Source organism: Onychomys torridus, chromosome 3 (genome assembly GCF_903995425.1).
Source record: "Onychomys torridus chromosome 3, mOncTor1.1, whole genome shotgun sequence".
NCBI lineage: Eukaryota > Metazoa > Chordata > Mammalia > Rodentia > Cricetidae > Onychomys > Onychomys torridus.
In genome coordinates, this window is record NC_050445.1 from 158,088,887 (window position 1) to 158,115,358 (window position 26,472).

The window sequence follows — 26,472 nt, forward strand, 5'->3', positions numbered from 1 at the left end:
TATCCCTGCTTACCAAATGATGTATAAATAAAGAAGCACTCTGGCTGCTAGTCAGTCGGGCTGCAAGATTCTCCTGACCACCATGGCCTGGCTCATCCTTCCCCCACTGACTCCTTACCTCCTCTCAGGCCCTGTCCTACTGAGGATGGCTCCCGTCAGAGTAGGACAAGTCACACTGTGAAGTGTTTCCTCTCTGTTCATCTCTCTTGAAACTAAGAAGTGTCCTTTGTCTGATCCCTCCCATTAACACTCTTGCATCCACCCACCTTCAGACCCTGCCTCATTCATAGCTGGACTCTGGCAAGATCTGACACCCTCACACAGACATACATGCAGGCAAAACACCAATGCACATAAAATAAAAATAAAATTAAAAGACATTTCTTTTCCACCTGTCATATATCTGTGTATCTATCTACTGTCTGTCTGTCATCTGCCTACACTTAACTGTCTAATTTGTTGATTATTGCTGTGATGAAATGCCTGAGAAGAGACAATTTACTGGGACAGCACTTATTTGGGCTTATAGTTTGAGGAAACACAGTCCATCATGATGAAGTCATGGCAGGATTGTGAGGCCGCTGGTCACATTGCATCTTTATTTAGGAATCAGTAAGAGATGAGTGGTACTAGGCTTGCTTCTTCTTATTTGGTCCTTACCCCATAGGACAGTGCCACCAACACACAGGATGGGCTTTCTTCAGCTAAGCCTTTCTGGAAGTACCCTCAGAGACACACTCAGACATGTGTTTCCATGGTGATTCTAAGCCTCATCAAGTGGCAATGAAGAGAAATAGCCATCATACTATGTATCCATCTATCTATGGATCCAGACAGTAGATGTGTGAACAGGTCTGGGTCTTGGAAACAGGAGCCTTCACAGCATGAGACAAATGAGAAAGAGACAGGAGACCACATGGTATTTGCTGTGTGACTTTTCCCAGGGAAATCAAAACACCCATGTCTATTCATGCCAGATAAAGAGGGCACCAACAGACCAAGAGGATTCCATCAAGTATGTCTTGGTGAACCAATGAATGCATGTTACTTTAGGAGCATGGGAATTCTCAGGCAGATGTACCACCAAGGAGTCCTGTACCCCACACGTGCAACTCACATAAAGCTGCACCTTGAAGAGCCAAACCAAAACCAACTGCCTGTCTTTTCTATAACCTCAGGAAGAATCTCATGGGGGCCTGTGAGCCTCCTCTCCCTCTGCAAAGGCAAGTTTAAAGGCCCTAAGAGGATAACAGTTGTGTCCAGCCTTGAAGAGACAGTTACACTACAGTATTTCAGGGACAACATTGTAATAATATGAACAGTTCAGTCATGGCAGGCCACACCAGTTAGAAGAACAGGTGTGTGACCTGCCTGACATGTGAACTGCTCCACCCCCTAGATCAGGTCCTGAAGACCCACCCCACTGCCCCTCTCCATATCCTTCCACCTTGCCCTCCCCCCACTGCTATGCACCTGGCCCCAACTCGGTGGACTTCTGCTCTCCAGGAGCAGGCCACGCCAATCAGAAAAACAGATAGATAAACTTAGGCAGAGACTGCCTGATGGACAAGAGATCACACCTGCCACCAGAACCACAGATAGGCAAGGCAATCCACTAGCTGACTGCCTCCAATTACAATATCTTTCTCATTTGTAAGTCAGTTATCACTTTAACTTAAATAGCAATGAAAGTCATGGGGGAACGTCAGCTGAGGTTTCATTCCTAAGTATGTGATGCTATAGGCACTATTGCCCTGATTTTTCTCCTATGTGCTAGAAATTTCTATAGCTCTGACCCTGGCGTGGCTCTTCTCAGAGTTGAATGTGTAAGGAAACTTCCACATCTTGGCTCTCTCCTAACAAACAGGATGGGACAGTCTCCCCGTTCTCCATTATACCTTTCTCTGAACCCAGTTTTCTTAAAAACAGTGACCTTGTTTACTGAAGGGATGAAAACAGGGGCTCCCCAGATGTGGAGGGAGAACCCATTTCCTTCCTGTGGTCAGGCTCTCGTGTCTCAGGACCCCTCTGGCACTTCTCAGTGCTGTGGTGGTCCATAGTCCACTTACATCCATCCAGTAGAATGCCAGAGCAGAATTTCTGATGTTGAGACATAATTATTAAAGCACCAGAATCCCCCAAATCCAGGGTCTGTCTAAAGGTGTCCTTGTGTGAAAGTATAGACAGTTCCTTCTCTGAGGTGGAAAGGACGTAGGAAAGGAAGAGGGGAAACACTCGTGTTTTGAATGGAGAAAAGCCTGAAAGGTGTTTGGTAGTGGAGAGTCGTCAGCTGACCCTGAGCAGTGCCATAGCCTAGCAGTGGATCACAGAGGGAGCCAGCAGCATCTGGGAGCCAGGCCCAGCAGGACAGAAACCAGCTGCTGGGGGTCACATGCTTGGCAGTCAACAAGAGATACCAAAAAGTTTTGCTGACTAACAGTGAGAAACTGAGTGTGGTGGCTTATGCCTGCAATTCAATGCTTAAGAAGTTGAGGCAGGAGGATTGCCATGAGCTCAAGGTCATTCTGAGCTATAAAGCAGAAAAACAGAACAAAAATAAGGAAATTATATTTGCTGGTTGTGGTGGTGCACATCTGTAATAATAGCCTTGAAAGGCAGAGGCAGAGGCAGGAGGCTCAGGAATTCAGAGCCAGCCTTGGCTAAATATTGAATTTGAGGCCAGCCTGGGCTATGTGAGAACCTGTTTCCAAAAAACCTAAGTCACTAGCACCACCACCACCATCATCATGAGATCTCAGTGTGAAGCGTGGCCACAGTACAGGGGTGCTTAAGGGCGTGTCCTTGAGGCCAGACTATCTGGGTTTGGATATGAATCACAGATCTTTCCTGTTTAACTGTTTTAAAAATTAGCTTATATATGTAAAATACATACAAGAATATCTGGTATATTATGAACATTCAAAAAGTATTCACTATTATGGTGATGATTGAATTTCTTTTCCTGGGACCACAATGGCATAGTTGTGTAATGAGTAGGAACCTAAAGACTGGAGTGTTGTAAAATATTATTTTAAAGTGTGTTATTTGTTTATGTTGCAACTGTTTAACTCTGTGAAGCGGTGCTATTGTGCCTGTGTAAAACACCTGATGGTCTAATAAAGATCTGAATGATCAATATCGAGGCAAGAGAAAGGATAGGTGGGTCTGGCAGGAAGGGAGAATATGTAGAAGCAAAAGAAGAAGTAGCCAGAGAAGGAAGAAGACTCCAGAGCCCAGCCACCCAGCTACACAGCAAGCCACAGAGCAAGAGTAAGATTTACAGACTTAAGAGAACAGAAAAACCCCAGAGGCAAAAGGTAGATAGGATGATTTAAGTTAAGAAAAGCTGGCTAGAAACTAAGCCATGCAAAGGCCGGGCATTCATTAGTAAGAATAAGCCTCTGCGTGTGATTTATTTCCCCCCCAAAAGAGCAGAAATAAACAACGCTGAAGGTTGTCCCGTAGGAAATGACAGGGGCAGGGGACAGAATCTGACCTCCGAACCAGATAGGGTAAAGTAAAGGCCCACAAGGACAGATGCCTGATTTGAGCTTCCAGGGAGGAAGTGAGGCACACAGAACCTTAAGTCATCCACTAAAACTCGGGGCTCCTCGCCACGCATTCATCCATTTCCTTTGCTGAGCGAGACTTTTGAGAATCTAGGGAGAGCTAGCTGGTCGCTTTTCCAGCTGAAGAAGCCAAGAAAGCAAATAACCACGTCTGTCCCCGTGGGCTCCGGGTTCTACCAGCCGTTCCAGCAACTGCCCAGCCCCCAGTGCCTTCCCAGTCATCACTTTACCCCTCTTAATATGTCAGTTAGGTAGCCATTACCTAACCCTGGCTTCCAGACAAAGTAATTAACTCTGGTCCCAAACAAAACAGCAGATACGTGGCAAAACCAGGCTTCAAACATGGATGTGAACCCAAAGGTAAGGCGTACACCATTCCACCTTCATCTCCATCCGCTAGACTATTTGGGGAGGTGAGGAGAAAGGCTTAGCGGTGAGAGGTGTGAAGGCCTGAGGTCAGTACTCAGCTTCCCATAAATGGTGGCTGGAGGTGACAGAGGGACGTGTAAACTTGGCACTGAAGTCCTGGGAAAGGGAAGTGTGTGGACTTTGAGGGACAGGAGGGACAGAACCATAGCTTGCAACCACGGCTTGTGAGGTCCACCATTGAGCTGAGTGAAGAGCGGTAGCTCGGTTGTCCAGGCGGAAGGTCTGAGCTCCTGTGAGGAAGTCAGAGGCTCCAGAGGAAAAGGACTGTGGGAGATGAGACCAGAGTTGAAGGGTGTAGTGGAAGAAGCTGAGGTCAGAGAGCATTCCAGGTCACTGTGTGTCGGAGGGCAGTTGGTGGATGAGGAGATGGCAGGATGGGAGACGGCGCTAGCCCTCGAAGAGAAACCGGGAGGCTGAGGCAAGCAGGTTAGAGACGGGCCAGACACTACTGTCTGCTCTCAGGAGAGGGAGTTAGGAGTTTTTCATGCTGGGTTCCAAGTAGAATGTCGGAGGGAGCCGGCCAACTGCAAGCTTTCCCGCCCCGGTGTGGACCACCTGCAAGGCCTCTCTCTCTGCCTCGGGTGCTGGGGAACACAGGCTCTACCAAACAGCACCGGGAAGCAAAGTGCTGCCTCCCAGGCCTCGGAGGTACACACGATGGCAAGATTGGGAGGGACAAGAACATGGCCGCTCCGTGCACTGTTTCATAGCTGGGCTGTTTCATCAGATGCCTGATTATTCAGGTCATGCTTGGTGAATCTCTGAGATGCTAAATTATCCAGAAAGCAGGCTCTGAAGAGGGTAATTTGGGTTGGGGGGTGGGCTAGTGAATCAATCCCCCATGAGTCAACTGTCTTCTAAAGTTGTTGATCAATTCCTTTTGACTAAAACACATTTTTCCCCAAAGTCATAATTCTAAATTTTTTTTGTAGGGTGTGGAGAAAGGAAGAAGGGTTCACACTCATTGATTAATTCCAAACCGCCCTGGAGGGCAACGGTAAAAACAAAGAATGGGGTACAGGGAGAAAAGGGAATGCTTTTAATAAAATGAGTGCTTCCAAACTTTCCTGTGTCTGGGAACCACCAGGGTCTTGCTGAAATGAAGAGCCTGGTCCAGTGAGGCTGGGGAGGGCAGAGGTTTTGTGTGTTCAGCAAGCACGGAGCTCATGAGCTGCTGTTGTGGACCATGCTCAGGGTGGTGAGCTTCTTCCCATCATATGGAGACTTAGAAGTTAGCTTCAGAAGATGGGCTGCCTCGGAGGTCAGCAGGCTGATGTCAAACCTATGAAAGCAGAATGGACATCAGGTTTCTGTTCACAGACATTTGCGAAGCAGAGTTTAAATCATGCTTCTACTATATCTTAGCAATGAAACTTTGGGCAAATCATGGGTCATTGCTGACTCTGTTTCCTGACTTAAAAAAATAGAAATAGTTAAGACCTGCCTTGCTGACTGCCCACAGGGTGGTTGTAAGGATTGAATAAAATAATGTAATGAACTTGCTTAACGAACCAAAAGCACTTCAAGTGTGTAATCAGTATTACTGTCACTACTACTGTGTTATGTGAAATTAGAGAAACCTCCCTTTTCTCTGTGTGTGCACGTGTGGGTGTACAGATGTGTGTTTGTTACCCTCTTTGTTTTTAGTTCTTTAAAATTGGTCAATTAATATTTATGTATATGTACATTTTCTCTGGTTTGCATGTGGGTGTGCACATGTGTGTTTGTTACCCACTTTGTTTTTAGTTCTTTAAAATCAGTCAATTAATATTTAAGTATATGCACATTTTCTCTGGTGTGCATGTGGAGGGCAAAAGATCACTTGTAGCAGTCAGTTCTCCCCTTCAAACGTGGGTTCTGGGGATTGACTCAGGTCACCAGGCTGGGCAGCAAGTGCCTCTGTCTGTGGAGCCCTCTTGATGGCTGTGGTGGTTTGAAAGAAAATGGCCCACAAAGGGAGTAGCACTGTTAGGAGGTGTGGCCTTGTTGGAGGAAGTGTGCCATTGTGGAGATGGGCTTTGAGATCTCATATATGCTCAAGCCATGCCCAGTAAGACAGACCACTTCCTGTTGCTTGCAAGGACACTCAGCTACTTCTCCAGCACCATGTCTGCCTGCACACCACCATGCTACACCATGATGATAATGGACTAAACCTCTGAAAATGTAAGCCACCCCAATTAAATGTTTCCTTTATAAGAGTTGCTGTGGTCATGGTGCCTCTTCACAGCAATTGAAACCCTAAGACAATGGTCCCCACTTTTTTTTTTCTTTGAGACAGAGTTTCTTACTGATCTGGAGCTCTGGATTCATTAGGCTAGGTTGTGTGGCCAGCAAGACCCAGAGATCTCCCTGTCTCTGTACCAATAGAGCCATCTCCATATCACCTCCTTGTAGTTTTTCACATGTGTTTCTGTCTTACCCTTCTCTACCTGTTTGTTTTGCAGATCTTTGGTTGTTTATTTTGAGACAAGATCTCGTGTTGTAGTTCTGGCTGGCCTGGAACTCACTATGTAGTCTGAGCTGGCCTCAAACTGATGGTAAACCCCCTGTCACAGTCTCCCAACCACTTGTCAACCACCTGTACATTTTTTGCATTTCTTTTTCCCTTTGTTATCTTTGCTGCTAAAGTACTGAACCCTTCCCCGCCCATGATTCTCTGATCTCCAGTTAGCTCACCTGGTTGGAGAGAAGGGTTGGGCTCACACACAGCTGCCGGTCATGTATGTTGGTCAAGCCTTTAGAAGTTCAGTCTGGGAACAGTAACTGGAGAAATTGCAGGGCTGTTAGCACCTGCTGCTCTTATGAAGGATTCAGGTTCTGCTCACAGCCTTCCATACAAACATTTTCTGTTTTAAAGTTCAATTTAGAAATATTTCTCTAAATCCTGAAGAATCTGCATGATACTAACTTTGATCTAATAATCCCAATTCTAGGAGAGTGGCTTGAGTAGCCAGGGGTGCCCTAGCCATGCTTAATGAGCATGCTCACTACTATACTATGCTAGTGAGGAATTGGAAACAACACAGTTGTCAGCGTTGGGGAACACCAAACAGATACCAGGTCTAGAGACAGAAAGTGATAGGCCGAAATTGCCTTAGTGGTGAAGTCTCTAAAGGAGACCGTCTCTGGTTATTTTGACCTGAAATACTAGTGATTTTATATTCTCTTTCCTAGTTTTTGCAATGTGTGCATTACATAATCAGAAATAACTTATAAGTATAGAGTTCTGCCCCAATAATGGTGTTATGTGTTTCTCTGTGATACCCCTATTCGAGGGTGATTTACAGACTTTGACATGAGTGGCACCCTTGGGAACAATCCTTCCTCTGTACACTTGAACAGGGACTCTCAGGAGCTTGCTTTGGGGTCTCTTAGAATGCACAGCTAGCTTGGCAGTGTGGGAAACAGAATTAGGTGCACGTGAGAGGACACAGCTGCTCTTGGTGACAGCACTCCCGTCATTGTCCTTGTAGTGATGAAGTAATGGCTGTCACACCCGCAACACTCCGCAATGAGATGTCTCTGCAGATGAGGACAGTTGCCAAGGAACAACTGACTGAGAAGAACAGTGGCTTTCTCCAAAACGCCAGTGTGACTGAAGGTGTGAAGTAAGTCAGGGCTGAGCTCACAGGAGCCACTTCTGGGGACCTGCCTAGAGACTTCCTGAGGCCTGCAGGAGGCAGACAATGAGAGATTTCAAGCTCAGAGTCAGGGTGGATGTTTCTTCTCCAATTCATCTAATTTTAACCCATAAATATCTACCAAAGTATGACCAGAATGAGGCCTCATCAGGCAGAACGGGCAAGACTTGATTTCCATTTGGGAAGTTGGTTGTTTCATGCTGATTATTTCATGGCTGCCTTATCGATGGTTGCAACCATTTAGAATGCATATTAACAGTACATTAGTTACATAATCATGAATTTACCAGTGAGGGTGGAATTGGGCCCTTAACTAGGCCAATGGGCAGCTCGTGTTGCTGTTGATTATACTTGAGATAGTGTCTCACTGTGTAGCCCTGGCTGGTCTGAAACTCGTTAAGTAGGCCAAGCTGGCTTTGGATTCAGAGAGATCTGCTTGCCGTTGCCTCCCAGTTGCTGGGATTAAGGATAATTTCCACAAGTGTATGGATGCCGGGATCCTTCTCTAAGTCTGAGTGTTCACTACTCTTCTCTCTGTGACAAAGCACCATGACCAAGGCCGTTTATAGAAGAAGGAGTTTATTGGGCTCACAGTTCCAGAGGGTGAGTCCACAGAGTGGAGCAGAGGCAGCAGGCGGCAGACACATCTTGGACTACAAGCATAAAGTAGGCATAGTAACCTGGAAATGGCAGAAGTATTGAACTCTCAAAAGCCCGCCTCCAACTACACACTTCCTCCAATGACACCACACTCCTAAATCTCCCAAACAGCACCATCAGTTAGGGACCAAGTTGCCAAATGTCTGAGACTACGGGGACATCTCCTTCAATCCACCAGTACAGAGTAGGTGTGAAGTGTCCCCAGCCCATTTCACAGACATGGAATTGCCTACTAAAGACATGCATTGTAAGGTTGTTGTGATTCATTTTTTTTTAACTGTGTATATGTGCCATATATATGCAATTTAGTAAAATAATAACAGCTTAATAGGAGATGGGCAAAGGGATCTAAGAATGTTGCTACACAGGAGAGAAGAGGACTGGGCTGTGAACACACAGGGAGGAACTGCCTGTCACTGTGCTAGTGTACACACACACACACACACACACACACACACACACACACACACACAGGAACTGCCTGTCCCTGTGCACACACACAGCATACAGATAGGGGAATGTCCATTACAGCACTGCTTGTAACATTATTTTCCTGGGGTGCTATTGGGACTGTTTCAGTTGGTAAAGTGCTTGTCACACAAGCATGAAGAGCCATATAAGAGTGTGACTTACCTCTAACCCGGTGCTGGGAGACAGAGACTGGGGGAACCCAGGAGTTTGCCTTGCCTGCCAGCGAAGCCAAAACAGTGAGTTCCAAGTTCAGCGAGAGACCCTGACTCAAACAATAAGATGAGTAATAGGGGAAGACATCCATGTTGATCTCTGGCCTTTGCACACACACATGTACACAACATGGATACACATACACCACACACACACACACACACACACACACACACACACACCAGATAAAAAATTATCATACTACCCCAACACAGAGTCCTGAATATGAAGTTCTTATGTACTAATATGAAATGGACTTCAAATAGGTTATTACAAAGGAAATTCAGAACAAAGTATATAAATATACTTTTATATAGACCTATAGAAGCTTGCATGCTTGTCATACCCTCTATGGAAGAATAAAGAGTAAAGAATTAAGAACATTGTAGGTGTACTAAATATTTAGAGCTGTGTGGTTTAAAGGTGGCTTCGTGTGTTTGAACACTTGATCCCAACATTTGGTGCTGTTTTGGGAGGCTGTGGGATCTCCGAGAGACCTAGCTGGAGGAAGTGGGTCGCTGGAGAGTGAGCTTTAGAGGCTGGAGCAGGGTCCTGTTCCTGCTGATCTCTGCTTCCTGATTGCGGACTGGATGTGAGCAGGCATAAGCTACCTCCCCCGTACCCTCTTCACCATGGTGGACTGTTCCCTTCTCAGGAATTGGTCACAGCGATGAGAAAGGCAACCAGTATGTCTTAGTTTCTTTTCCCATTGCTGTAGTTAAACAACAGCAGCAGCAGGGAATCCATGGGTTTATCATGGCTCACAATTCAAGGCACAGTCTGTATGCATGGATAAATCAAGGCAATAGTCTCTCTGCCTGCCTACCCTTCGGTGCCTGTGTTCTTGAGGCTTTACTCTTTGTTGTTTCTTTACTGTTTATCTTTCTCACACATGTAATTACAAACAGCAGCAATTTGGAATTTGGAATCTCATTGATAAAAAATTTATGGATTCAGCCAACAAATATTTACGCAGCTCTATTTCTTTTGTGCAAAATTCACTATATATGACATTATTTACCAGGACAAAGTCAGTACAAGGGTAGCAGATGTTCCCTGGGGCTGGGGAGTGTCTCACAGGTCTCCATTAAAAGCATGTAGAACAGAGGAACAGCCCATCCTCCCATGGTACAGTAACAACCTCTGTCTGCTTTGTGTCATCTGCAATTGCTAAGGGAAATTGTCAAAATGGAGCACCCCTCAGACAGACCAGAGGAAAAAGACAAATTTTCGAAAAACCTACAGACTGATTCCCTTCACAAGATGGACACTAAAATACAGGTAAGCTAAGCTGGACCTGATGGTATATGCTTGTAATCCCAGTCTTTGGGCGGTGAACATAGGAGAATGTTGAGCTCTAGATCAGCCTTGAATACAATAGACCCAAACAAAAGCAGACCAGAAAGAAAAAGGAGTCAGAGAGACATAAATGTCATAGCAGGTAAAGAAATGACCTCACCTGTGTCTCAAAGCAGGAAGAACATGCCCAAGGCTTTCCTCTTTGTAGGTATAACACTCCAACCAAGAGAGGCAGGGATGGCACTGTTTCCCAGACACGGCTGTCTACACACAGGGTCTTCCTAACTTTCCCACAGCCCCTGTGCATTACGTTTCTGTCTGTGAGGATCAGTTATCCCTGGCATAGGCCACCTTAGAGCAGATGTTATGTGTAAAATCATCCCCTGCCTGTAGAATGTCTTCCAACAGAATTCATTCATTTGGCCTTGATTCCATGCCCAGAGGGAATCCCTCCTCTTCCTGCTTCTGGTACGTCTAGGCTTCACTGACTGAGCCTTCCTGCTGTCTCTGTCTCCACCTCCCTGTACGTTTCCCACAGCTATGCCTTCTCCTCTGTCTCACATGAGGGCCTTCTCGCTGGATTTGGGAGCTGCCCAGATAATCTATGGTGACCTGATTGTAAGCTCTTTTAACTCAGTGACAAAGTTTAGAAAGACTTTTGTCCAAATAAGTGGCATGTACTGTGTTGGGACATGGGCATATGTTCCTGGTGCCAGCAGTTAATCCGCTGTATTACATGAATGTTGGTGAGCCATCTGCATGAAGGCTGAGAACATTTCCAACCTGCCTGTGCCCCCTCAAGTCTACTTGAGGGGGTGCAGGCTGCTTTCTGAAGAGCGCTGTGGTGTGTGCAGTGGCCTTGGCTGGGGTTTACACAGGCATCTTGGTGAGGAACACCTCTGTTCTGCCTACCCCAAGCTTTTCTCTTTCCAGCTTAAAACTTGTTTTATTGAAGCACAGAAGTTTTGCTTAAAACTTCCTCAAAGAACTATTTTATGGTAAAGTTAAAAAAAAAAAAAAGAGGTCTCTAAGGTAAGTTACTGTAATTTTTTGGTCATTTTTGCATGCATAGTGTTGAAATGCCAAAGAATGACTTTAGAATAACGTGGTGATATTGTGTCCCCCAATATATTGTGCACCCTAATAAACTTATCTGGGGTCAGAGAATAGAAAAGCCACTAGATAGACATAGAAGCCAGAGAAAATGGTGGCACACACACCTTTAATCCTAGCATTCCAGATGCAGAGATCCATCTGGATCTCTATGAGTTCAAGGCCACACTGGAAACAGCCAGGCCTGGTGACTCATGCCTTTAATCCCAGGAAGTGATGGCAGGAAACAGAAAGGTATATAAGTCTGAGGACCAGGAACTAGAGGCTTTTTAAGCTTTAGCTTTTAGCAGCAGTTCAGCTGAGATCCATTTGAATGAGGACTCAGAGGCTTCCACTTTAAGGAAATAAGATCAGCTGAGATGTTATTGAGGTGAGGTGAGGTTAGCTGTGACTTGTTCTGTTTCTCTGATCATTCAGCATTCACCCCAATACCTGGCTCTGGGTTTGTTTTTATTAATAAGACCTTTTAAGATTTGTGTTACAGAATTTAAAAAAAAAGAGAGAGAGAGAGAGACAGAGACAGAGAGGAGAAACAGGAAGTAAGGAATTCTATGGACTAAATACAACAGAGCAGGCTATTTCTCTCAAACCCTTTGCCATGAGATAAATAACAAGAGATCATAGAAGCACAGAACAATGGTCAGGCGTGTTCTTACAGCTGCACCTTAAAATCATTAGCATCCACAGCATTTGCTTTATCTTTGTGTGTATAAATAAATACACTTTACTAAGCCATTTAAAAGTAGGACAAACATAACAACTTGTCCCTGTTGCCTTCAGAAAGCATCTCTAAAAATAAAGATTTTCTTCTATGTATCCAAAATACTGTCAGCACATCTAGAGAAATTAGCACTTTGACACATAGAGGAGTCAGTCTAATCTTCTCATTCTCTCAGTATTCCAGTTTCCTCAATTATGCCTCAAATGTTTTTAGAGTTATGTCATTTTTAAAGATTCATTTGTGTATTTTATGTGTATAAGTGTTTTCCCTACATGTATGTCTGTGCATCTTGTGCATTCCTGGTGCCCTCAGAGACCAACAGAGGGTATCAGATTCCTTGGAACTGGAGTCACAGGTGATTGTGAGCTGAGAACTGAACCTAGGTCCTAGAGCTGTATTTTTCTTTTTTAACTAACATTGGAACAAGATCTATGCTGTGCACTTAGTTTTCATAGCTCAGTAGATTGGCTGAATACAAAACACTTGTACTTGGCCTTTTGTGATATTGAGAGCCCCCATCCTTGTTTTGTTGTGGTCTTGTTATGCAGCCCAGGCTGGCCTATAATTCACTACTGTGTGGCCTAGGCTGGCCCAGGACTCACTGTGTAAGTATGACAACCTCCTGAGGGCCAGGGATACAGAGGTGTACTCCTGCCTGTCTGGTGTTGAGATTTTGAAGAGACTAGAAGAGCTGTGTCATTTGAGTCAAGTTTTGGAGTTCATGATTGGGTGCATTTCTACTGTTTACCCTAAAAACAACTCTTCCTAGGAGGCTGGTGCTGGGAAGCCTACCCCAGCCTGCTGCAAGCTAGACAGAGGGCTTGTCTCCCTATCTCATCCATGCACTAGAAGGCAGGGGCCCTGACAGGCTGTGTCAGGTAGGACTGAAGGAGCCAGGATCTCTCATTTACCCATTTCTTCTACTTTTCTTCCGTCATCGGCTCATGCAGGATAGGTTGGAGCATGAATCTAAGCACAGCCAGGATCCACCGAGCAATCCGGATGAGCAAGAAGTAACTCTTGTTTGTGAAGACCCTCAAGTATCACTGTCACAGTTTTCAGAGAAGAGCACCCCTGCACTGTAAGCTTTGACATGACCCGGTGGGGAGCACTGAGTGATGTGGAGGAGACAAAGCTTAGTAAGGAATTCAGAGAAAGCCTGTTGAGCCCTGCAGCATCCACCCTGCCCAGCGAGACTGAAGAATCAGCCAATCCTGAGCTGGAGCTACTGGCAGAGACACCAGGCCTTTTGAATGTCCTTGGATTTGGAGCTGAGAATTGCTGCACATCTTAAAAGTCTCAGATAACTGCTCACATGTGAAAATCACCCCAAGAATCATTAAAAGCCTGCCACTAAGCCCTTGTGTATCACCTCCTGCTATACACCTCTCCTCCTGCCACTATCCTGACCTAACAGTCATTACATAGAGGGAGTTTCAAATGTATCTATTTTTAGGGCTTGGACAATAGTGGTAGAGGACTTCTTAGTGTGTGTGAGGCCCTGGGTTCAATATCATTGAGAAAAATACATAAATTTTTTAAAAGTATGTGTATGAATGTTTTGCCTGCATCATGTATGTACACTGCATGTATCCCTGGAAAAGTCAGAAAAGGTTATCAGCTCCTCTGTCCCTGGAATTATGGATGGTTATGAGCCACCCTACGGGTGCTGGGAATCAAACTCAGGTTCTGTGCAAGAGCAACAAGTGCTTGAAACCAGTTGAGCCCATTCTCCAGCCCCGTGTAAAACTTTTAAGAGCTGGGCATGTAGTTCTGTGGTAGGGTGCTTGCTTGGTGTAAGGTCCTGGGTTTGAGTCTCAGTAACATACACATATACTTCGCAGGATTATTTGCTTTATACAGTCTTTTAAAGACCTGTTTACACAGATAAATAAATGGCCACCTGGCCCATTTTGGTGCTGGGAAACACATACATTGATCAGCTTGTCAGTCAAAGGAAGAGTGTTTAGAGCTGTGTGAAGTGTTTTCCAATTTCTACCTTCCAATGATCAGATTCTGTTTCTGCAGGACCCCAGAGAGCTCAATCCTCAAGCTGAGCTCCTGGAATGTAAAGATGGGTCTACAAATGAGAGAACTTGGAGCTGACCACGTTGACTGGTTGGAGAAGATCAATGGCATTATACAAAAGATAAACAATACAGAAAGCACAGTGAAGAGGTAAACACTGGGCATTGGGGTTGGCAGGAAACAGTGGGATACCTCAAAGCTTTAAAGCTCAGAACATTGTGTGCATCAGTGAAGCCTCAGGGCAAGAAGCAGAGACCCAGGGCTGGAAGTCAACATCCCAGGCTTACATCAGAGCTCTTGGAGTCTCTCCCTCTCAATGATTTCTCCCACACACTCTTTATTTAAAACTGAGTTATTTATCAAAGAGATGCACATAGGTACCCAGTGGGTGTATTCTCTCTCTCTCTGTCTCTCTCTCTGTCTCTCTCTCTCTCTCTCTCTCTGTCTCTCTCTGTCTCTCTCTCTCTCTCTCAACTTATTTTTATCAGTTTCACATATGTGTGTATTATTATGCATGTGGGTACATGCATGTAAGCACAGGTGCCCAGGAGGCCAGAAGCATCATATCCTCTGGAGCTTGAGTCTCAAGCATCTGTGAGCCTCCATGTGGATCCTGAGAAAGCAGCATGGCCTTTAACTGCTGAGCCATCTCTCCTGGGCCCTGCAGGGTCTCATATAGCACAGGCTAGCCCCAAGCTCTGTGTACCTGAGCATAATTTTGAGCTACTACTCCTGCCTCCACTTCCCAATTACGGAACGTGCTGCCACAGCCTGTGTTATGCTGGGATATGAACCCAGGTCTTGATGAATGCTAGGCAAACACTCCACTAACTGAGCTACACCTGCATTAGAGAGACTGAGTTTGAATCCTGATGCCCATTTATTGGGTGAATCAATCAACCTTTCTAAGGACTTGCCTTTCCTCCCCATATAAAAAGTTAGTAATGGTACCCTCATCACTGGCTTATTTTGATGATGGTACACAGTCAGTGATGAACAAACAGAAACTTACTGAAGATAAGTGTCCGAAGACTTGAATTTCCCTACCATGTTCCACCCTCTTTCCTAGCACAAAGGCACTGCATTCCTCACTGTTTCTTCTTTACCTTCACAAAGTGTCTGTTCGTACACACCCCATCCAGGTGGACCTTCCTGTCCTCCAAAGCATTAAAAAGGATCCAAATCCCACACAAATGTATTTTCTCTTTTAAGTTAAAGTATAATTATATCACATGACAATTGTATTTTTTAGTGTAAGGACTTATGAGTTTCACAAACGCATGTAGTTATGAAACCAGCACCGTGAGGACACACCTTGATCCATCACAAAATCCATTGTTTTCTTTTCTTGTTTTTGTTTTAAGACTGTGTCTCATGGCACTCCTGATCCTCCTGCCTCCATCTCCCCAGGAGGATTAGGTGTGCACCACCATACCCAACATGTTGCTGAGTTGAAGGTTTGTGATATAGTCTGGATGAAAGCCCGGATACTCAGAATTTGGATTTTCAAACGTGGCTACGGCTCAGTGCCGATCTGCACAAGTCCCTAGGTCCAATCCCAGCACTAGAGAAACAGCTCTTTCCCAGCTTGTACCTTTTCTTCCCACACCTTCAACAGCCTCTCTTTAGAAGCCGACACTCACATCCCTTTTGTGCCCTTCTATGTAGAATGGCACTTCATTTTTAAAAGACTGGAAATCTCTCCCATGATGGATGATTGCTTTCTCAACTCACAGGATTTAGCCCATTTCTCCATCTGTTTGTAGCCTTTTAACTGAGGTGATATCCCTGGAAAAGCAGTCTGAACATTTGGAGGACCCTGATCAGGAAACAAACATTGAGGTAAGCTGGGTTCAGACTTCATCCCCCACTTCCCTCCAAATAGATCATAGCTAGAGGGAAAACATGCTTCCATCACAGACTGCCAGGCCCCTTCCTCCAGGGGACACCAATTCCCTTGTTTGATGATCAGAATCCTGAACTATGCCTGGCTTCCCTCCTCATAGGTTTCTGTCTTGATGTGCTATTCATGAGGACACAGGCCTTAAGGAGATCTGTCTGCCCAAAACTCAGAATCCCAGCCCTGCTAGTTCAGAGAAAACGTCTAGGAAATGGGAATTTGTTAACTGTGCCCTTAGAAATCAAGAGCTGACTATGTGGCCTTGGATGACTTCTTGATATGTTCTTGTGTTATTTCCAGATCTCCCAAAGCATTCTATTTCTTTATTTCTTTATGTTCTTAAAGATACTTCTCAGAGAAAGTTTTTTCTTTGATGTTTATTTTTAATTTTTTAATGTAGTTATGTATTTATTGTATGTCTCTGTGTGTGCATGCACTGAGCATATGTGTATTTGTTTATAATGTGCATGTGTGTATGTGTGCATTTGTGGATGCATGCATGTGTATATATGTGAGTGCATGTGTAGATGCATGCAAGTGTGTGCATGTGTGTATGTGCATAAATGGAGGTCAGAGACAACTTGCCAGGTTTTCTCTTTCTACCTTGTGGGGCCCAGGGATGTAAGTCAGGTTGGTGCTTTTACCTGCTGAGCCTGATCTAGCTGTAAGTTGTTTTTGTTTTGCTTTGAGACAAGGCTCTTCTCTTAAACATAGGTTGATCTGGGACTCATTATGTACACTAACCTGTAGGCAGAGTTTTTCTGTTCCAACTACTGGCTCCAAAATAAACACACAGAGACTTAATATTAATGATAGAAGCTTGGTCTATAGCTCAGGCTTGTTACTAGCTAACTTTTACATTTTAAATTAACCAGTTTCTATTACTCTACATTCTGCTACATGGCGTTATCTCTTTTTCATCTTGTAGCTCCTGTTTCCTCTCCATATTTGGCTGGTGACTCCTCTGACTCCCCCTTCTTCCCACTGTCCTTAGTCTGATTTTCCCACCTAATCTTATTCTGTTCAGCTATTGGCCAGTCAGCTTCTTTATTAAACCAATCACAATGACATATATTCACACAGTATAAAAGAATAATCTACACTAACCTTGTTAGTTTGTGCTGACCTTGAATTCTCAGCAAGGCAGATGCATCAGTCTCCCTGTGTGAGCCACCACATTCAGGGAGACTTGTGTCTGAGGTGGGGACTTGAGATGTAGGCTATTTGAAAGATGCCAGCTCAGATGGCTTCAGACTTCATGATCCATTTATGTAACAAAAAGGCAAAACCATGGGAACAGAGGAATGGTGGGCAGTTTCTGGAGCTGAAGGAAGGAGACAGTTAAAAATTGACCCTGGAAGTCTGTCCTCCCAGCACCTGGTTGCCCTCCTGGTAGTACAACTCCTTATTAAACCAAGTGATTTGGTGACTGGTGATGAGTTAATGTGGTACTAAATGAGGGTGAATACATAACCCTGTATGTGACCATGTGCTACTGCTGGTTGCTGGCTGCTCAGGATGAACAATGCTTCTGTTACTTGCATTGGACAAGCCCAATGCCTCGCTTGGGGTTCACTTGCATAGGGTGTGGCCAATCATACCTTTAAAAAAAGTTTTGTGTGCATGCGTCTGCTTGTCTGTATGTGTCCCCTTCACGTAGTACTCACAGAGGCCCAAAGAGGGCACCAGACCCCCTGGAGCAGCAGTTGCAGATGGTTGTGAGCCACCATGTGGGTGCTAGGAATCAAATCTGGATCCCCTACAAGAGCAGCCAGTGTTTGAACCACTGGGCCATTTCTCCTGTGCTACCAACTGTATCTTACTGACATGATTTGATGTTGGCTTTTATAAATCAACATATTATAAGGGGGGGAAATAACTATGAAATCTGACATTGGTGGGCCATGTAAGTGTTTCTCCTAAAAATTGTTTCTATCCTTATGTTATAGGAGAAGATCATAGGAATTAGAAAGCAATTAAAAGAAATGAACATCAAATTGGCCCAGGTAATGAGGCATCTTTATAAACCAGGAGGAAAAACAGCCCTTGAAAGCACAGAACTTAAAAGTCAAAGCAAGGGTACTCAGAAGTTAGCATTTGGAGGGGACTCAGTGTTAACTATGCTCATTTTCAGAACAACAATCCCGTGATTTCAAGATAAAGTGTCTCAGTAGTAGAGCTTTTGTGAGATATGTACAAGGGATCTAGGTCCAATCTATAGCTACACACACACACACACACACACACACACACACACACACACACACGAAAGTGACTCACTTTTTTTTTTTTTTTTTTTTTTTAGCTGAGGACCGAACCAAGGGCCTTGTTCTTGCTAGGCAAGCACTCTACCACTGAGCTAAATCCCCAACCCCAAAACAGATGTTTTTTGTTTTTTGAGTTTTTGTTGTTGTTGCTTTGTTTTGTTTTTTGTTTTTCGAGACAGGGTTTCTCTGTGTAGCTTTGTGCCTTTCCAGGAACTCACTCTGTAGCCCAGGCTGGCCTCGAAATCACAGAGATCTGCCTGGCTCTGCCTCTTGAGTGCTGGGATTAAAGGAAGGTGTGAGCTACCACCGCCCTGCGACTCACTCTTAATTCTAGATAAAAAGAGCTGCTCTCAGGCCAGCAAGAGGACTCAGTGGGTGATGCAGCTTGCCGCCAAGCCTGACGACTTGAGTTTGAACTCTAGAATCCATGTGATGAAAGGAGAAAATAGATTCCTGCGCATTGTCCTCTGACCCCAACAGATGTCCCATGACATGAGTGCTGCCAGCTCAAATAAACAAATGTGATAAAAAGTGAAAAAAAAAAAAAAAACATAAAAATCCACTTTTGCTCTTCCCATCCCATTCATATTAACATCACACAGAGTATCACATATGTACAATTTTTTTTCTTCTCACAAGTAACACATACTTATTTTGGCAATAAAAACAATATGAAAGTAAGTCACATAAAAATGGAAAATAGCTGGTTATGGTGCCACACACGCTTTTAATTCTGGCACTTGCAGGGCAGAGGCAGGCAGATCTTTGTGAGTTCAAGGGCAGCCTGGTCTACAGAGCGAGATCCAGGACAGCCAGGGATATGTAAAAAGACATTGTCTCCAACAAACAAACAAAATAAAAAAGAAGGACCTAGACCCTTCAAAGATAAACACAGTGAACATTTTTGTGTGTTTATGTTCTTCTAAACATCACATTGATTTCCACACTGAATAATGTCGTCAGATGCATCCTTCTTGAGCTTGTCTTTTCCCAGGCCACTTTTCCTCAGAATTTCCAGTGCCAGGGAGATGTCATCATTGTTCACTGCTGTACAACTTGAGACTGATGTTGGAGTTTATTAGCCTTGTTTTCTTGGACAGTTGGGATTTTGTATATGAGTGTTTATCCCACGAGAAACTGAGCCTCCAGAAGTCCAGTCCTGGGGTGACAGCTGTGGCTCAGTGACTGTCACACAGGGCCCAGGGTTCAACCACAAGCTCCGGATAAACCAGGCTTGGTGGCACACACGAGTAATCCCAGCACTTGGAGGTAAAGGCAGGAGGATCTGAATTCAAGTTCATGCTTGGCTGCACAGAAAATTGGAGGCTAACCTGGAAGATGTGAGATCCTTTCTCAAAAAAAAAAAAAAAAAAAAAGGAAAGAAAAGAAAAGAAAAAAGAAAGAACAGCCGGGTGGTGGTGGCAAACACCTTTAATCCCAGCACTCAGGAGGCAGAGCCAGGCGGATCTCTGTGAGTTCAAAGCCAGCTTGCCTGGGCTACCAAGTGAGTTCCAGGAAAGGCACAAAGCTACACAGGGAAACCCTGTCTCAACCCCCCCCCCCAAAAAAAAAAAAAGAAAAAAGAAAGAAAGAACAAAAAGCTTCCACCTGCTCCTGTCATTGTGCCTTTAATAATCAAGACAAGACTATGCATTCTCTCTGAGACAACCTGCTGCCAGAGAGGGTGCTAGATTTCCAGGAATTGGAGTTACAGGTGGTTGTGAGCCACCATGAGGGTGCTGAGAACTGAGCCCAGGTCCTCTGCAAGAGTAGCCAGTGTCCTTAACTACTGAGCCATCTCTCTAGCGCTAGATTTCTAAGGAGCATAAAAGGTGTAACAAACAGAAAGAATGGCTTACTAGAAGCTGTTGCATAAACTTATACTTTTATTTTATTTATATGTATATGTGTGTGCCATGCATGAATGTGTGCATACATATTTGCATGGGCACAGGTGTGTGTGCTGGTGCCTGTGCATGTGTATGAAAGTGCATGAGGCCTGAAGTTGATATCAGGCAATTTTTTCAATTGCTCTCCACTTTATTTTGAGACAGGGTCTCTCGATCATCCAGAGGTTTCTAGTTCTGGCTAGTCTAACCAGTTTGCTCTGAGATGCTCCTGTCTCTGCAACTCCCATGCCTGTCCAGCTCCTATGTGGGGTCCAGGCATCTGAACTTTTACCCTCATACTTGCAAGGAAAATGTTTCAACTGAGCCAACTTCTCAGCCCCTAAATTTATTTATTCATTTATGTATGTATTTATTTTTGAAACAGAATCTCACTCATAGCCCTGGCTGGCCTTGAACTTGCAGAGATTCGCTTGCCTCTCCCTCTGGGTGCTGGGACTAAAGGCGAGTACCACTATACTGGGGGATTTATACTTACAAAGGACTGAAAACAACCCATGTCGATCTTGGCTACTCTTATAATATGCAGTTCATGACCTGATTCATAAACAGTTTGCCTCATATTTGTTCCATCACGGTTTTCGTTCATTTGCTTTTGTGGTGTGGAACATGGAGTGCAGAGTCCTGTTCATGGTAGGCGAGCCTCCCACCACTGTGCGGCAGCCTCAGACCCAGAAGTCCACTATCGAGGAAGCTGTCACTGAATACACATGAATATATATAAACCAGAAAGACATGCTTGTCAGTGTACTCAGACCTGTGGATGTCTTTTAGGTTGATGCTTGCAATGAAGCCCGTGAATTAAAGGAGAAACTCATTGAACGGATAGAGGTGAGATGTCCCAAGTTCACCTATCCAAGCAGGTCACTTGGGTTCCAGCTAAACCTGGCAGTTCTTTCACAAAGCTAAACTACACCTCATTCTGGTCTCTGGCTGGTCACATGTCTTCGTTTCCATCCCCTGATGGCTTCTGGTGTGCCTCGCTTCACTCCTCTGCCTCTCATCTCTTAGTCATCTGTACTCTGTGTCTACACATTCTAAATTCTACAAGGTTCAGTGCAAATGACATCTCTTTCCCAGACCTCTCCTGTCTCTCTTACCCAGAGAAAATAGTTCATCTTTGAGTTTCTTCCCTGACACCTTAGATGTGGGGGGCAATGTGAATATGTGGCTGAAACAATGAACAGATTGGTTATTATCCTCCTATGCAGAGGTGCCGGCTCATCAGTGTCACTGGGTAGATGGTCCTCACCCCACCAAGCCTCAGCCACACTCCTTAGCAGGCCTCTCGCTCTAATTGATGTTTAGTTGTGTGTTGTTAAATTTTCTCTCCAGAGCTTTTATAAGGAAATGAACGCACTGAACACTAAGCTGGAGATGTACCACACACAAGGAAGGGAGACAGACTCCCGCAGCTCTGAAGACTCAGACAAGGAGCAAACAGAGCCCCTGCTTCCCGAGGCTTCACCAACCCCTTCAGCGTCACACACTCCTCCCTACTTACTCCCAGTGTGGTGAGTAAGGAAAAGGGGCTGGAACAGGCTGGACAAACTTATCCAGTGTGGTCAGGAGTGGTGGCATGCACCTTTAATCACAGCACTCCAGGGGCAGAGGCAGTGGATCTCTGAGTTCTAGGCTAGATTTGTCTACACAGTGAGATCATGTGCATGAGTGTGTGCATGTGTACGTGTGCGTGTGCGCGCGCATGTGTGTGTCTAGCTTCACAACACAGGAACTATTTTAAGATTCATTGGATATCTTCAAGTATTGACTAAAATGTTTTCTTTTGTAAATATTGTCTGTTAATTGAAGTCATAGGATTTTTCTTATTTTAACTATACATCTATTGTATTAAGAAATCTATAGGCATAGATAGCTTCCTTATTACTTTAGATAAATCTGCCTATATGTAATACTTATATTTTACCTGTATACAATATCTTTCTAAATCATTTTGAGATGTGTGCAATGTAGGGGACTAAATGCAGAACCTCACATATGCTAGGTGTTCTATTACCGAGAAACATCCACAGTACCTATATAACTACATCCTTTTTTAAAAATTAAAAGTTTTTAGATTTATTTACTTTATTTTGTGTTTATGGGTGTTTGCTTGCATGTATGTATGTACCACCCTATGCATGCCTGGTGCCTAGGGAGGTCAGAATGGGTGCTGGGTCCCTAGAACTGGAGTTACAGATGTTGTGAACTATCACATGAATGCTGGGGACTGAACATCTCTCTAGCTCCTCCATCTACCAGTTAAAGAATGGAATTGATAGACTCTGATCACCACCTCCACAACAGGAAACTACTGATCAAGCAGATCTGACAACTTTTGTTTGTTTGACAAGATTACTCCCTCACTCTCCTTTAAAAAAATCACTTTATTGTTAAGAACTCGCAAATAAAACATAACCAGACTAAGGCAGCCATTCAAACAAACACCTGCCCAGTCCCAGACCCAGTGTGTGTCAGCTAGTCTGTATCCAGCTGGAAGACACTCGGAAGCTGTGGGGCTTAGGGTTTTACCCTTCACTATTATATTTTTATTGACTTACTGATCACAAAAAAAGGGAAAAAACTATGATAGAATCAAAGCTAGAGAAACAATTAACTTTATATCCTCTTTCATGACTCATTACTTTTTTTTTTTTTTTTTTTTTTTTTGCTTTTCAGGACAGGGTTTCTCTGTGTAGCTTTTGGAGCCTGTCCTGGATCTCGCTTAGTAGGCCAGGCTAGCCTCGAACTCATTAATCCTTCCTTGTCACCCAACATGACCCTTTTTTAGGGTCCTTTCTAAATTCCATACAGTACCACATTTATAGATGTTTACATATAGACATGTATACATTACAGATGACAGAACATTTTTTCCTTTGTAAGATTGCTTGACCCTGCTTAATAGTGTTTGTCCACTGTCCTGCCAAGTTCATAATTTCAGTTTTCTTTACAGCTGAACATAGTGTAGATGTACTGTTTTCCTTACCCATTTACCTGCTGGTAGACATCTGGTTTGTTTCCATTTTCTTGCTACTGTAAATAGTGCAGCAATAAACGTGGGTATGGAAATGCCCTGTGGTAGGATATGGAGTTCTCTGGGTATACGTTGGGGAACCTCTTCCTTATACAATATCGGAGACGTACTGATGAAAAGTTCGAATCTTCTCTTTTGAGACATAGTCTCCTTAAGAAACTCAGGGTGGCCTTGTCTGGATCCTCCTGCACCAGCCTGGGGCTCAGTGCTGGGATTTCAGTGTGTACCACCATCCCTGGCTTAGTGTCTTAGTCCTTGGATCCCCTCATAGAGCTGACACAACATCTTGAAGAAATAGTCCTTTCTCCAAGACCTCCCACCCTTCCTTTCCAGCCACCAACTCAGACAGAATCCTCAGCAACCTGTTTTCTGGAGCATTTCCAGTTGTTGTTTTTGAAGGAGACCACTGCACAGTGGGGGCTTCCTCCCAGACCCCAGATTAGGCACAAACCACACCCAAACACCTGTTTTCACAGAGACCCTTTATTAAGCAGGGAAGAAAAGTTAAAGGGGCTGCTTTATGACTCAGACAGAAAACATCAGCAAATGACCTTGCAAGTGTAATGACCTTGCAGGTGTAATGACCTTGCAGGTGTGATTTTTAAGAGGAGAAAAGGGGAGGTCTGTGTTAGAATGGGCTAGGACACGGTGGTAAAGGAGATAGAGGATGAGGGAGAAGGAAAAGGGACAGAGGGACAAAGGACTGCCTGTGGACAGAGGGGAGACAGATGTGGCACATAGGCAAAAGGTGGTTTATAAAGGCAAAACAGGAAACCCGTGTTAGGATGAGGTGTTTAATTTTAATTGGGCACGTTAATTAGGTGAACCAAAGGGGGCTTTTGTTGGCTGTACTTTGGTAGTCAGCCCGAGGAGGAGAAAGTAGCCAAATAAGGGAATAGACTTTTGTGGCTAGCTTTAGAAATATGATCTAGTGGATTTTGGCAAGGCAGAGGGAATGGGGGAGATGGGCAAGGCCTGCCAGAGCCACATGCTCTAGTGAGCTGGCGTCCCTTCAGTCTTCAGTTGTCTTTTTGTTGCCTGGTTGTAACAGCAAGTGTCCCTGCGCCTTGCACATTATCCTGCCACGGAGCCAGCATCATATTGCAGTTCAATTGCTTCAACTCTGTTTCTTCTTAAGACTCTATGAACTATGAAATTTTGGGACATACACCACCATGCACAGGAAATGTCAGAAAAAGAGTTATACTAGTGAAAATGGTAATGACCTCAGAATATTCTTCTCCATAGACTCAATAGGTGGAGAAATTGTCAAGAATCAGGGCCAGATAGAAGGGTGTGTAAAAGTGCTTGCTGCTGAAGCATGAGGACCTGAATTTGATCCTCAGAACCCACATAACAAGCCAGTTTCAGTGGCATGCACCTGCAACCAGCATTCCCACGGCAAGATGGGAGGTGAGGACAGGAAAATGTCCCTGAAGCTCATAATCACCTAGCCTGGAGTAATTAGCTGTGAAGAATGTCTTGTAACAGTTTCCTCCATGATTGAAGCATTCTGTCCTGCAGGGAAGCTCCTTAAGCAAGAAGGTCAACAATTCAAATAGCCTTAGGAAGTCCCTGAAACTGACCAGATTCAGCAGGCCTGAGACCCCCCCCCCCCATTTCAGATGGAAGGAAGTTGGGCTAAAAAGACTCAGACAAGAACAGCTGCCTGGAGGAAGCAGAAGCCAGCCAGGCTGCCAGGAAGGGGGTTAGACTGTCTGCGGCACCTACAAACCCACTGAGGCACGGGTGGAGCTGCCTGCAGGCTGTGCCTGTGCTTCAGGTCCTCAGTTCTATAAGCTGTCACCTGTGCTGTCTAAGTCATTTCTGTTCCTGTAGGTAACCCCATAAAACACACTCACTCACCAGGTTGGACTTTGGTGGTGTCCACATTTTGGTCTGTTGTGGACCAAATCTGGAGGTTGTAGACATGTGTGATACCTCTCCCCAGGAAATGTTTTGTCTCTCGACACAGAAACAAGGGAGGTCTTATCTCAGCAAAGTGGAAGGAGAAACCTGGCCCCCCAAAGTTGTCCCCTGACCACCCCCACCTGCCATGTACACCATGGTACATGTGCATCAGGTCTCACATACTTATGCACATTCACACACAATAATGTTTTAATTGTTGTAATATATACATATACATGTATATATATGTATATATAACTTTTCCAGAATTTTGAAAATTAAGGATTTAGTATCCATAATGTATAAAGAGCTTTTATAATGCCAGGAAAAAGTACAGCCCAGATTTTAAAACAAGTAAAGGACTTGGACATTTCATCAGAGAATGTACACAGGTGGTCGGCCACCATTTGAAGAGCTATGTGATGGAACTGTCCATTAGTGGAATACAAATCAGGACACAACATGCACAATAAGAAGCTACTGTATACCCACTCTAGCTGCAGTGTATACAGAACAATTTTATATGCCACTGTGTTGTCGTCGTGTGTTTGGTGACTGTGCACCATTTAAAATAAATATTACAGAAATACTTTGATTCACTTGATAGAAAATTAATACATCTTTAAAAGTCGGTCAAAATCAGTGATTCTATAGTATCAAACAACAAAGGTGGCTCCAACTGTACCTTAGAAAGTGTGCAAGAACAAAGAGACAAGCCGACCAAATGTGGGGGCAGGCGCATGCGCTGTTTCCCCCTTTTACAGACAGGACCATGGTCATATGTCAGAGGTCCCCACACCCCCACCCGCACCCCACACACCTCAGGGTGGAGCTGCCAGGACGGAGGGGCCACACCTTCAATGAGGCTCTGTTTGGGGACTAAACACATGTGTCTTCTTTGCTGTAGGAAGCACGCACTGAAGCTCTTCCTCATGGTGTATGTGATCACCATCACTGGCCTGTCGTGTTACACACTGTTTGTGGACGCCACATTTCTCTTCGAAAGGGTGCTGCCCAGCGTGCTGGGGCGCCGCACCATGTGGGAGCTTCGGGAGATGATGGCACCTTTCCTGAATTTGGAAGCAGAAGATTTGTTACCATCCTAAAGATCCAAATGCTACTGATACCCAACTCTCTTCCTCGCCAATCAATTTTACGTGTTCCTATATTATAGCTGTTGGCTTATTTTTCAAAAGATACCATTCAGTATTTTATAAAGGATACTGTTCTTATGTAAAGTTTAGTTGATCACAGAAAAAGTGAAAAGGATTTCATTAGTTAAACACAGGACCTTGCTCTGTAG

General features: G+C 44.4%; 1 protein-coding gene across 1 annotated transcript; it reads left to right on the top strand.

Annotated features, from left to right (window-relative positions):
• The first annotated feature begins 7,484 nt into the window (after positions 1–7,484).
• Smco2 (single-pass membrane protein with coiled-coil domains 2) lies at positions 7,485–26,275 on the top strand. The gene is made up of 9 exons (XM_036180550.1): positions 7,485–7,609; positions 10,162–10,267; positions 13,070–13,200; positions 14,148–14,297; positions 15,914–15,989; positions 17,997–18,053; positions 20,996–21,052; positions 21,557–21,735; positions 26,077–26,275. The coding sequence occupies exons 1-9, from the start codon at positions 7,485–7,487 to the stop codon at positions 26,273–26,275; spliced, it is 1,080 nt and encodes a 359-aa protein (XP_036036443.1).
• The last annotated feature ends 197 nt before the right edge of the window (positions 26,276–26,472 follow it).

Excerpts from the sequence above, each read along its gene's own strand:
- Smco2 (XM_036180550.1), top strand. The coding sequence starts at position 7,485 with ATGGCTGTCACACCCGCAACACTCCGCAATGAGATGTCTCTGCAGATG. Across the intron at positions 7,610-10,161 it reads AGTGTGACTGAAGGTGTGAA|GGAAATTGTCAAAATGGAGC; the intron begins GTAAGTCAGGGC and ends GCAATTGCTAAG. Across the intron at positions 15,990-17,996 it reads ATCAGGAAACAAACATTGAG|GAGAAGATCATAGGAATTAG; the intron begins GTAAGCTGGGTT and ends CTTATGTTATAG.